The 12713-nt window shown below is 40.4% G+C and overlaps 1 protein-coding gene across 1 annotated transcript in view; it reads left to right on the top strand.

Annotated features, from left to right (window-relative positions):
- The window catches only part of sdk1b (sidekick cell adhesion molecule 1b), a 286495-nt gene that overhangs the window by 228691 nt on the left and 45091 nt on the right, over positions 1–12713 (top strand). Inside the window, 5 exon segments of the mRNA XM_034688533.1 lie at positions 363–461; positions 3170–3361; positions 8939–9060; positions 9155–9267; positions 11404–11554. Coding sequence (XP_034544424.1) covers positions 363–461; positions 3170–3361; positions 8939–9060; positions 9155–9267; positions 11404–11554 — 677 coding nt within the window.

Raw genomic sequence — 12713 nt, 5'->3', positions numbered from 1 at the left:
ACGGTGGGTGTAATTCTTGCTTGATGATAGCTTTTTGCGTGTGTGTGCTCGTGTGTGTGTGTGTTATTGAATGTCTCACATGAATAGCTTAATCGCTCTGCAGGGAGAGGTGGATAGAGAACCACACATGAGATGAGAAACGACAGGCATCTTTGCACCAAAGTGTGTGTTGGTCAGTGCCGATGTGATTAGGAGGTGGTGTGTGTGAAGTTGAAGAGCAGTCGTTAACGGGCTGCTTGGATAGAGATGTTTGTGTTCATTGTAGGGGAATGAGTTTAATCTAAAATCCTAAAAAGAAGTCAAACCATTGAACACTTTATCTTCAAAGATAATTTTGTTTTGTTTGTGTTTTTATTTTTCAGCCCCTGGACCTGTTCGCCAGCTGAGCTTCACTGAAATCTTGGATACATCTCTCCGAGTCAGCTGGGCAGAGCCTGAAGACAAAAACGGCATCATTACAGGTCAGAGCATAACAACGTTAAAATATAAAATCTATAAACAGACTGTCGTGAATTCCTCAACCACCTTCAGTTCTATCAAAAGTTGTGATGAGAGGAGTTAAAAGAAGAGTGTATCTGATCCAACACGAGAGGTGTGTAGGTCAGGTTTTTGGTCTAATATGCCTCTTCTGACGTCCAGTGGTGTTCCTAAGTTTGTGTGATGTTACAGACATGATCATAATATCAACCACTGGTACAGTTTCAACACATTTGGTGCGGACATTTATCACTTAAAATCCTGTTGTGCAAAAGTAAAAGTCATGGTATAGCAAGCAGCCAGTGAGAGCATGCAAACAAACTATTTTTTGAATGTGATTCCCAACTCATCTCTGTAATTAACACTCTAATCCGTGCTGCTTCTGATCTATATTTACTGCTTTTGCAAAAAATGCAGAATATGTTGGCACAGGATCAGCCTTAAAGCATCAGAACTGATCTTGTCTTTGTTTGTATCACAAGCGGTATCGTCCACTAACATTTCAGCAGACTTTTGATATTTACAGCAAAAGATGCAGAACGCAGTCCTCAGTGATATAATCCTGGAACTCATCAGCGATCATCTGTTAACTATTCAGCTTTAATTAATATCATTAAAATGACATCTGCATGAAATTGCAGCATACAATCTGCTCTGAGAAGCCCTCTCCCAACACCTACTCCATTCTTGTTTCATAGAAAGGCAACACATGGAAAAGGAATTCATGGTCGATCCAAAGCGAGTACTTTATCCCTTAACGCTTGTGACACTGCCAGTTCCGAAGGTTGGCCACTGCTCCTGAGGTGGACCGTGGGTTGTGCTGATTCAGTCTCCTAAACTATGACTTTTGGACTCTATCGACAGCTTTTTTCTACTTTTTATTTTGGAGTTCACAGAAGCAGGGTGTATAATTAACTTTTTAACTCATCTGCCATTGGCTAGTGACCTCCAAAAATGTACCATCCAAAAATATTTTTCACCGGCCAAATTTCATGTTTGTTGTGCCAACAACGAATGGGTTTTGCTTCTGTTTATCCTTTGTGTGTTTGCGGCAAAGGCTGCAGCTCATGGTGTGGTTTGTCAGGTCGTAAGTCAGCCAGGCCCGAAGTTGGCCAGCCTCGTCGATTTTCCAGTTTTCTTTCAAACGTCGTATAGTGACATTACTCCGTTTAGCTGTCTGTTCCTCTTTTTGATCGTCCCCTGCCTCGTTGTTTATCCTTTTTGTTTGTGGTGGCTTCACGCCAGGAATGTGTCGCCACATCTTCCTTGATGCGCTCTTCCCGCCGTGCTTCTTCAAGCAAAGGGAATTAATAGAACTCCAGTAGTTGATGTCACGCCATTCCCGACGTACCAAATCACAACACAAGTATAGCGCGCCGCGAGGGTCAAAATAGCCTGACAGTTGGCAGAAATGGGCGAAAGTATGAAAACAAAACCTCACATGCAATACAAAAATTTTCCATCAGCCACTGGTGGGTGTGTGTTTTTGTTTTACAGGCCAAACAAATTTTTTACCCACCATTTTTGCTTGGCGGCTGTTAATTTTATGCCCTTCACACAAGCAATCAGCTGATTACAATCTGAAGTTTGGATTGATTTTAAAATTTTGTGAAATCTCAGATCCCTGGAAGCTTGTGGTCCTGCATCTTGAAACTTTGGGAGCAAACTTAGAATTTGAATCTTTAAAAGAAACAACAAGTAGCGACTTCAATAGTCAGAAAAGCAAGTATGATTGTAAGTGGAAAAGGACCCTAGTTTCACTTGATTATGTTGTAATAATGGTCCAAGTTACAGTAACATACTTTTAAAACCAATGCCTCCCTTTGACCCCAGCAGCAGGTCAGGCGGAGTCCTTAACTCCTTCAGTTGTTTCAGAATTCTCCTCTTGTCTGGCTTCCAAGTATTCATCCTGTCTCTGACACTGTCTGTGTTCAACTTATTCATCATCAGCTAATCCCTTCTCTCTGCAGCTTGTCTTCCCACATTATCTCCAGCATGCCCTCGTTGCATGGCTCCCAACACCCAGGGTGTTGTTTTTTGTGGCACCTCACAGAGCTCCAGGGCATGTTTCCTGCTCCGATTAATTTAACTTTAGCTCCTCCATGGCTCTGTGAAACAATGGATGCTGGTGAATGCAACAAGCTGCTGCAAATTGAGCTATCACACTGAACTGTGCGTGTGCACAAATGTGTCTGTGCATTGACATTTATCCAGCTCTCATCAGGTACACGACTAGACCACAGTCTGGCAGCACAACGTGTCAGTGGCTTTGCATTTACCTCACACACCCCGAAGAGTGTGAATGTGTTTTTTCCATTAGGGTCACCTTGCAACTTGTAGTTTCTGTTTTTTTCCTCAACATGCTTTCCATCCAGCACCTGGTGAGAGGGTAGAGAGATGAGGGACCATTCACTCTCTCTAGGGCTTTCCTCACATTTGGCCTTTCAGACATTCACACACTCACGCATACTCACTCTTGTTTGAAGGTGGTGGAGGGTGATGCATGACTTTAAAGACGCAAAAGGACAGACAGTGATTTTGACTATACTTACCCCTCCTACACTATCTTCCTCATTTTTGGCTGTGTGCGGATCGTTATGCAGAAGTGTGTTTGCCTGTGTGTGTGTGCATATCTGTCGGCTCATGTCTCTTTGCACCTTTATTAACCCAGCATGTGCTCCACATCCCACAGGCTATGATCTGTGGTGGGAAGTGTCTAACGTCGAGTCGAGTCGCGAGGAACGTTCCCTGCCCAACTCCACCCTGCAGTACCAGCTGACCGGCCTCACCTCCACCACCGTGTACACACTACAGGTGGCAGCGCTCACTGCTGCAGGACGGGGTGTAGTCACATCCTCTACCATCTCTACTGGAGTCCCACCAGGTATAGTAAACACACACACACACACAAACACAAACATACACACAAACAGGATTTGGGGAAAGTGAAGGGGAAAAGTGTGTGTGTGTGTGTGTGTGTGTGTGTGTGTGTGTGTGTGTGTGTGTGTGTGTGTGTGTGTGTGTGTGTGTGTGTGTGTGTGTGTGTGTGTGTGTGTGTGTGTGTGTGTGTGTGTGTGTGTAGCAGAGTAAATATGACTGATGAGCTCTTGGGATGCCATTGTCTTTCCCCAGGTTGATAAGTGGCTGTTACCGTGCCTCCATGAATCATCACCCACACAGCTAACACACACATTCACATGCACAGTCACACACCACAGTTAGTCATTTACAGCGCAGAGTTTTAGTCCGTGTTTATTTGTGTGTTTACAGAGTGCAGACCGTGATTCTGTGCAGCATTAGTTTGTATGATTGGACTTAGTCCAAGTTGCAATCATTATTAGTGCTGATTAACTGCAAATAGCAAAGTGGAGGGACTGCAGTGAAGAGAGAGAGCAAGAGACAATCAAAGAAGAGAGGACTAAAGAGGAGAGAGCAGACAGAGGAGCATAATGAAGGGAGAGCAGAGAACAAAAAAAAAAATGCAATCTCCAAAGAACAGAAGAATAAAGTCTCTGAGAAAATGGATGGAGAGGATGTGGAGGAGAGTGGATGAAAAAGAAACCGGCTCTTACAGCAGAATTTTTGTCCTTACATTTCCCGATTACTAATTTATGAATAAAAGTAGAAAAAGTGGAAGCAAGATGGATACAGACAGTTCTTAGATTCAGAGGTTACTCATTAATTCATGAAAGCAAAAGAGTGAAGGAAAGACGAAAGACTGACGATTAAGAGAGAGAGCTTAAGAATGAGCAGAGAGAGAGAGAGAGATCCACCGTGCATAGATTCTTGTCTTGTTTATTTATTCATGTATTCATGGAGCTGAGAGAATTTTGTCATTCATCTGAGCAAGACAGCTGATCTCAACATTTCCACGTTATAACCCTAACAAGTTGGCTGCATGCTCTTACAGAACAAAAGTGGCTGATAGCTCTAATTTATATTTGTGGAGCACATGTTCCTCCCTCTCTCTCGAATAGATATAGACTTGTTACCATAATAAGTGAACCCTGCCATGTTATACAGTCATTTTACAATGAAAACACCCTCACATATTCTACAAAATCCATCTTATGTGTCCTTGTGTATTTTTGCATTTCAGCACAGGCTGTTTGATTTAATGCTCAGGCTTTACAGATCTGTATTCTGCCATGTTCAGCAAATATGATGCCTGTGATGCTGCAGCAGAAAGGGATGGATTACATCAGATAACACCAGAGCACTTATGCCAACAGAGTGTGACGGGAAGTGTTTGAAAATTGGGCCTGATGTGCTCTGTCCTGTTGTGACCGAGTGACACATTTAAGAGCAAAAAGCAGACTGCTAAGATTTATGATTATAATACACATTTGTTTACGAGTTGCTGTGTGTGTCTTCTGAACAACAAAATGGAAGAGGATCAACAGTGAGTTGTACCAGCTTTGCCTAAGTTCAAACTTAGCCATTAGCCTGTTTAGAGGCAAGCAGGTATGAGAGTCAGTGCTGTAACCAACACCCCATTAAGAAAAGAGCTTTTCAATGATTGGCCAGACGGAGAGAACATTTCTGCAACAATATTATGGACGTGATGCTCTACACTGGAAAAAATGCCCCTCCAAAAACAAGAAAAAAAAACTTATTTCAAGGTACTTTTACCTTGAAATAAGCAAAACAATCTGCCAATAGAACAAGTGAAAATTTGCTTGGTAAGATTTCTTAAAATATGACATAATATTTAGAAAACTGTGATCTTAAAATTAGCAGGGAAAACTTATCTTAAGCAATATTTCACCAGTATTTCAAAGCTTAGTGTCTCAGGATAACTGTTAGTATTTTTTCACTCAAAAAAAGATTCCTGCACTAATACATTTCATGTCAACTTCTTCCTTTGAGATTTATTCACCTTAATTTGAGTTGTATTATAGCAGCACTTCTCTAGGTTTAAGACCATCTTGTACTTGAAATAAGATTACAAAGTTTAATTTGAGCATTTTGAGATATAATGTCTTCTCATAGTGAGCTGGATATACTAATATTTAGTCATGCTGTTTTTTAGGATAAGCCAGCTATGCTCAAAAGTAGGTGTTTCATTGTGTGCATGTAGTTTTAAGGATGTATATTTTTATCTGACTTAGAAGAAACAGTGCCTGAAAACTGTAACCCACCCTTAAAAAATCAACCTTTCTTTCTTTCTTTCGTTTATCAATGGAGCTGTTTTTTGATAGATTCTCCAATAACATGCATTTACTAAATCAAGTAAAGGATTTGTCTTTAAACAAGATTATCCGTCTTCTAAAAATAAGACCTCAGCTTGAAAAATGTATGAAATGTTAAGTAAACCTTGTTTCTTCTAAATTACAAAAAAAAAAAAAAAAGATCATTACAAGATTTTTTGACTTAACAAGATATTTAAGATGCATTGTCTTAAAACAAGTCCCTCTATCTTGCTCAAATGTTACTTGTTAAGTAAATGTATCTTAAATGAAGTGGGATAAGACATTTTGACTGAAAATGAGACAATTTCACTTGGTAAGATTTTGAGTTTTTGCATTGTATGAACCTTATGTCTGCATGGTGCAACCAAACAATGAAACAACTTAAGTTACAAGCTAACTAGTTTCAACGTATGCTTGAGAGTGGACTTTGCATCCTAACTTAGAACACAGCGTAAACAGAGCTGGTGCAACAGGCCACAGGACTTTAACCTGAGTGACCAGAGATGCTGTCAGATGAGCTGCCTTCCCAATCAGTGCTTATTCAGTTCACCAGTGGAAGTCTATTCTGAGCACACTGTGAAGCGTTTGTGGCCTTTGAGAGATGAAATTTTAAACTTTCATTGTTATATTTTTTCCTGATAGAAGTGTTTTCTGATTTGACTTATTCCAGCCTCACAAAACCCTCACTGAGAGAGAAAATAATACGAATCACCTGTTTGTTTGTTGTCGACCAAATTCAGTGCAGCTTAAATGAGACAAAAGCAGCTTTTGAAACATTAATTCAGTAAATTTCTTTGGCAGTGCACGCCAAGACAAACTTTAGCTGCTTCATTTTTGCTGCTGTTCGCAAATTTGCTCTGTACTGTGAACTGGAGTTCTATTGTTCTTTTCCAAGTATTGATATTGTTCCATCAGAACCCTTTGCCAGCTGTGGATTAGATTTACTCTAATTATGCTTCCTCATCAACTTAGTTGACCAGTACTTTTATGGTAAAAGGAAACTGCAAGATACAAAGAACTACTAGACTTTGGATATGAAAATATTGTCCAGTTTGTGACTGAAAAGTTACTCACAAATTCTGAAATGCCACCTGGATGCCTGGAGTTATACAGTGCGATTTCACTCAATAATAAGCTAGAGACAAGACTACTCAGACAGTTCATTAATACTACTGACAAAACACCAAGCTGGATCATTTGTCTGAAGTTTGCATAAAAATTGAAACACTACATAGACGGCTGAGATATCAGTGACACAAATTAGCTGAGGTGACACCAAACAGACAGCTCATAGCTATCAAAGGCTATCACTCAAATCATATACATATAAATAATATGCATGAGGAAAAAAAATATTCAATTGTGTGATTTATTTAAAAATCCCTCTGCATACTTTAAATAAATGGAGACATTTCTTAAACAGAGCTGCTATGTGAGGAACTACAGTTTGTTGCACTTCATTTTGGCTTCATTTTCAAATTCTAGATGTTTCCTCTTTGATTGAATATTTAAATCTTTAAGGTGAAAAGGGATTTGAGAAAAGTGATAAGACTCATAAAACCAACCAATGAACCAAACCGATCATTTCTAGGCTGAGCCCTCACACATTTTCAGACTCTCTTCCCTCCAGCGAGGTCGTACCGTGCAGTCTGCCACAGCTGGTCAACCACATTGTGCGTTCCCATTACTTGTTAATGCTACAGAGATGGAACAATGTTAGAATAAGAATGGGTCAAGCATAATTCATGAAGCTTGCTGCCTACTCAGACATTTATTGGCCTTAAATAGACTTTAGTGAACTGTGCATTTAATTCACCTCTCGCCCCTGCTGGTGTACAGATTTATCCCTCTCTACTGGATTGTCGGCCTTGAAAATATGCATTAAAATCCTCTGACAGAGAGATATACAACCGAGGCATAAGTGCCTGCGCTTTAGTAAAATTAACTCTTTTCTTTGCGGCCAATATTTTATATAGCTTTTTTATATACAAGCACTGACACATGAGCACACACGAAGGCACTGGAGACCATTTCTTGGCTAACTCCTGCTTGATACCCTCTTGGTCCTTTAGACATTAAGCCAACTTTATTCTGTCTTTTTCTCATTTTATTGTCAATATGTTTTTACACTTGTCAGGGCGCCAGTTTGGCCTGTTGGTTAAGTTGGGCGCCCCATGTACAGAGGCTAAAGCCCTTAAAGCGGAGAGCTTGGGTTCAATTCCAACCCAAGGCTTTGTGCTGCATGTCAATACCCACTCTCCCTCCCCTCCACTGTGTGTGTGTGTGTGTGTGTGTGTGTGTGTGTGTGTGTGTGTGTGTGTGTGTGTGTGTGTGTGTGTGTGTGTGTGTGTGTGTGTGTGTGTGTGTGTGTGTGTGTGTGCACGCGTGTGCGTGCGCGCGTATTTATGTGTGTCCAGACATAAATATACATATACTGTATGTCAGTGCAAGTGTATCATTTGTATAGAGGTATGAATAGAGGTAAGCCAGGTTGCAGTTTTATTAATTCTTTCAGCACTCTCTGTTTAATTTCCACTGCTTTATTCTAACTGCATTACTTTGCTTGATGTTTTTATTTATTCTATCGTGTTATTTTATTTATTGTGTTTTAATCCCTCTGTAAAGTAGCCTTGAGTGTTGATAAAAGTGCTTTTAAATCAAATGTATTATTATTATTATTATTATTATTTGCATTAGACATATATTTATTAAGCATTTACAAAAAAGCCTTAACAATCTTGTTGTTCTTCATTTCTATTGATCTCTATTTTGATTCTCTGTTGAAACGTAAAAAATATATAGCACATAGACTTCAATCAATCAATCAATATTTATTTTGGGCCAAATCAGGTCTTGATCATACTCTATGTTTAAATATTAACCCAACAAGACCCAACATCAAGACAGGGTAAGACTGATATATAGGACTGATAATATCTGATCTCATCTTAATCCACCATGAGTAGAGCAGTTTGCAGCATTTAGCAAGTTACTGCAGCAAGGACAAACTTCCTTTAACAGGCAGAAACCTTGAGCAGAACCAGACTCATGTTAGACAGACATCTGCCTGGATTGAGTTAGGGTTGGAAAGAGGGACAGAGACTTCTGACTTCATAACATAATGATGAGTACATTCTCTAAGGTCTTGTCAGATAAAGGTTTTGTGTGAACACATATGTATTGATGGAAAGGGACCTTCCTATGCTTGCCGCCTGACAACAGTAGTTTTTGAAACTTTTTTTTACAATCTATCTGTTTTCTGTCTGCAGAACTTCCTGGTGCACCATCTAACCTGGTCATCTCCAACATCAGCCCTCGGACGGCAACAATTCGGTTCCGCCCTGGATCTGATGGCAAGACCCCCATATCCCAGTGGATTGTGGAAGGCCAGGTGTGCATCTGTGTTTGTGAATGAAAACTGTATTTGCTCATTTTTTAAACAAAGTATGTGGAAAAATATGCTTTAACATTTTCCTTTTCAACAGGTAGTGAAAGAGGACAGAAAGACAGACATGTGGAGAGTTGTCTACCAGAAAGACAACCAGCCAGATGCAGACATGCTGGAGATCCCCGACCTCACTCCTTTCACCCAGTACAGGTGAAGTGCTGCCGCATACACACACAAAGAGTCACTCACATACATCTCTGTCTCTGCAAGTTTCTGCAGTATTGCAAGACTAAAGTGAAGTTAGATAAATCACACAGACACAAAGACCGACAGTCCCATCTGAGACTTTTCTGTTTGTCAGCATCTTCACAGCTGCTCCATGCAGATCCTTATTACCCCCCTGCAAGTAGCTGGGGGGGAGGGGGGTGAGGGCAGGGGAGAAGAAGGGGATGAGGGAACAGGAAGGGGAGGAGAGAGTATTGAGGAGCGAGAAAACAAAAGGATAAGAAGCGAGGAGAAGAGGAAAGAAAGGAGGAGGAGGTATCTGTAAACCCCAGCTCAAGTGGTTAACATACTTGACCTATGGTCACGCTCAACAGCACTCGATCAATCTCTCCATCTATCGACTCTATGCATCAGTCAATCCGTCTATCTCAGCCTCTTGCTCTTTGTGTACCTGTCTTCACCTGTAATGGGATTGAGGTGTGTGTGTGCACACTCAGGGATTATGTTATCACAGGCGACACCATTGAGACGTTAGACGCCGTGATGCACTTGTCTATGTATGTCATCCCTGACTTTAAGTCCCTCTTCACGCCCTGCTCTCTATCTCCCGATACAGAGACAAGAACTCTTAGATGAAGTCTCTCTCACACACCCTGCACGCTCGCACATTTTATCACGGACACACACACTGAAGCATGGCAGCTTTAAGAAGTACCAAAAGTAACAAATGCTCCCTCATGGCTGCATGTGTGTATGTTTGTGTCAGCATGTCTGTACAGTTGTTGCTCCTTTTCTGAATGAATCTCTTGAAAACTTAACTTTATATGAATGGTCTTTGTTATCCTTTAGTGGAGAGTTGCAGCTCAATTATGCCACTAACTGATAGTATTTCTTCACTAATACCAATATCATAGACACCATTAAAGGAAGTCCAAAGTTTATTTTTCCGTCATACTGCTCTTGAGTTGACATGAGCTGTTTAATTGTGTGCAACTATACATTGTGTCTGCTGGTTAGGTGATCACTACAGGCAATATCTTTTGTCTCTGACGTATTTCTTTCTTCCATTGTGTGTTGAAAAATGTACTCCAGCAATTCAGGGTCATGCTGTCATTAAGTTTTAGGACACTAAAGAGACAGATTTATAACAAATAAGTCAAAATCAAAGAGTTGGAAGCTGAGAGAGCCCTAAATCTGTTGAATGAGGGGCACGGTTTGCCTAGCCATGTAAGCGCGCCCCCATATACAGAAGCTATAGTCCTCAACCATTTGCTGCATGTCTTCCCCCACTCTCTACTTCCCACATTTCATGTCTCTCTCCAGCTTTCCCATCCAATAAAGACAAAACTGTGTCCCTACATTACCCATAATGCAGTATCATGTTAGTATTTTTATTCTCTTTTTTTCAGATAGTGTTTGCCAGGTCACAACTAATTCATAACTTACTTACCCCATTACTTAACCCTCCTGTTATGTTTGTTTCTCTGGAACAGCAATAATGTTCCTGGGTCAATTTGACCCGGGGCATATTCAGTTATCCATAAGTGTCAGAAACCCAAAAATCCCAATACACATTTGTTTTAATCTCATTTTTAACTCCATTACTAACCATTTAAATCTAGATTTAGTCCATTGGTGTTCTTTAATTCTCACAGATCATGGTTCAATGAGGATATCTCACTTGTTTTTCATTAAGATTAATGTTAAAACTTTGTTTATGTACATTGGAAAGCCCTAAATATAAATACAATAGTTTTACATGACATAGATTTTTGTTTATTTTATTTTACATTTTTATTTTTTTTATTTTTATAAAGTGATGTTGATGAATTAACACGACACATCTTCACATGCTGCCCAGATTTTTATGCTGCATTTAGCTGGTTTGCCTAAAATAGACTTTAAAAAGGGTCAATTTGACCCGCAACATAACAGGAGGGTTAAGGCAGTCTTGTTCTTATAAGTGTGCTGTCTCCAAGCTAGTGGAGATTAATGATGATGATGATGATGGTGATGATGTCACTATGATATCAAACAAGCTTATTCTTACCCTTCAGGACTTTACTTGAGACGTACAATCAAGTAAAGTGTTCCTCAAACTGTGCTCTCTGTGCTCCCCAGGTTCAGGATGCGGCAGGTGAACATAGTGGGCTCCAGTCCTATGAGCGCCCCCTCCCGGCTGATTCAAACCCTGCAGGATGCCCCCGATACAAACCCTTCTAACCTGACCCTTCTGTCTTCAGCGCAGACCAGCCTGTTCTTTGTCTGGAAGGTACTGAGACACACAGATATGCGTTTAAATATGCAACCCATGAGAAGCTGGCAGTCTTTGAATAGTGGTTGATAAACTGAAGGGGTTCTTCTTTGTGTTGCTGTAATCTGCATCTATTTGTTCATATTTTAGCATCAGTGCATGTGGGCATGTATATAAACCACAAGCAGGACTGAACAGGTTGACTGAACAGGTTGATTGCCTCACAGCCTATAATCAGAGTCTTTCCTTATTATGATCTGTCACATTTCCCATTCTCAGAGCGGATTGCTAGCAGCAAAAACCGCAATATAATTTTCTCCTTACTGATTTTCCCTTTTTACTTGCTCTTCATTCCTCCCTCTTTCTTCCCCCCTCTCTTTTACTTCCCCCTCCCATCTTCTATTATAACATAAATGGAGAGCAGAGTATTTTCCATTTAAGAGTTGGAATGAGAAAAAGAGCTTGTCAAATCAGACACAGACACTGAGGTGCTCTGGGCTACCTGTGCAGCATGCTAATGGGATTTTACCTGCATTTTAGCACCCGGACAGAGCTATGCTAGTTTCTCCGCTGTAATGGAACCATCACAATGGTTTCAGCTAAGGCTATTATTCTAAGCTGCATATTAAGGGTAATAAAGCTAATGTGACATTCTGTATTATGGCTTCTAAATGCTAAGCTGAGCTAAATCACCAGGGTATTTAAAACTGCAGGCTGTCTCTCGTCCTTATCTGCTGCACAGCACAGAGTAACTGCTGTACAGCATTGGTGAAAATCTGCTCTTGAATGATACACTCTGAGCGCACTGAACTTCGTACTAAAGTGATTTCAGAGCATGAAAAATAGGTGGTTGTGGCTGTAATGCACAATGACATGGTTGTTCAGGGGCAGAGTAGAAAAGATGAGGTGACAGGGAAAAAGTACTGAAAAAGGACGAGTGGGTGACAGAAAATAAGAGTGGAAGTAAGTAAAGGGGAATGACACAGTGTGAATAAAATAGGATAGAAGAGGGTCATGGGGGAAAGGATCAGACGATTGGGTGTCAAAGGAGAAATGACAGTAAAAGGTTTTTAGAATGTACCTTGGTCTGACACTGATCCATGAATATCCATAAAAATACATGTTCTCAATCAGCTCAGTGCTATGAATTATGTGGTGCTACATTTCTCACAATTTT

Source organism: Notolabrus celidotus, chromosome 7 (genome assembly GCF_009762535.1).
Source record: "Notolabrus celidotus isolate fNotCel1 chromosome 7, fNotCel1.pri, whole genome shotgun sequence".
NCBI lineage: Eukaryota > Metazoa > Chordata > Actinopteri > Labriformes > Labridae > Notolabrus > Notolabrus celidotus.
Note: the sequence above shows the minus strand (reverse complement) of the source record. Positions and strands in the feature narration are given on the sequence as shown.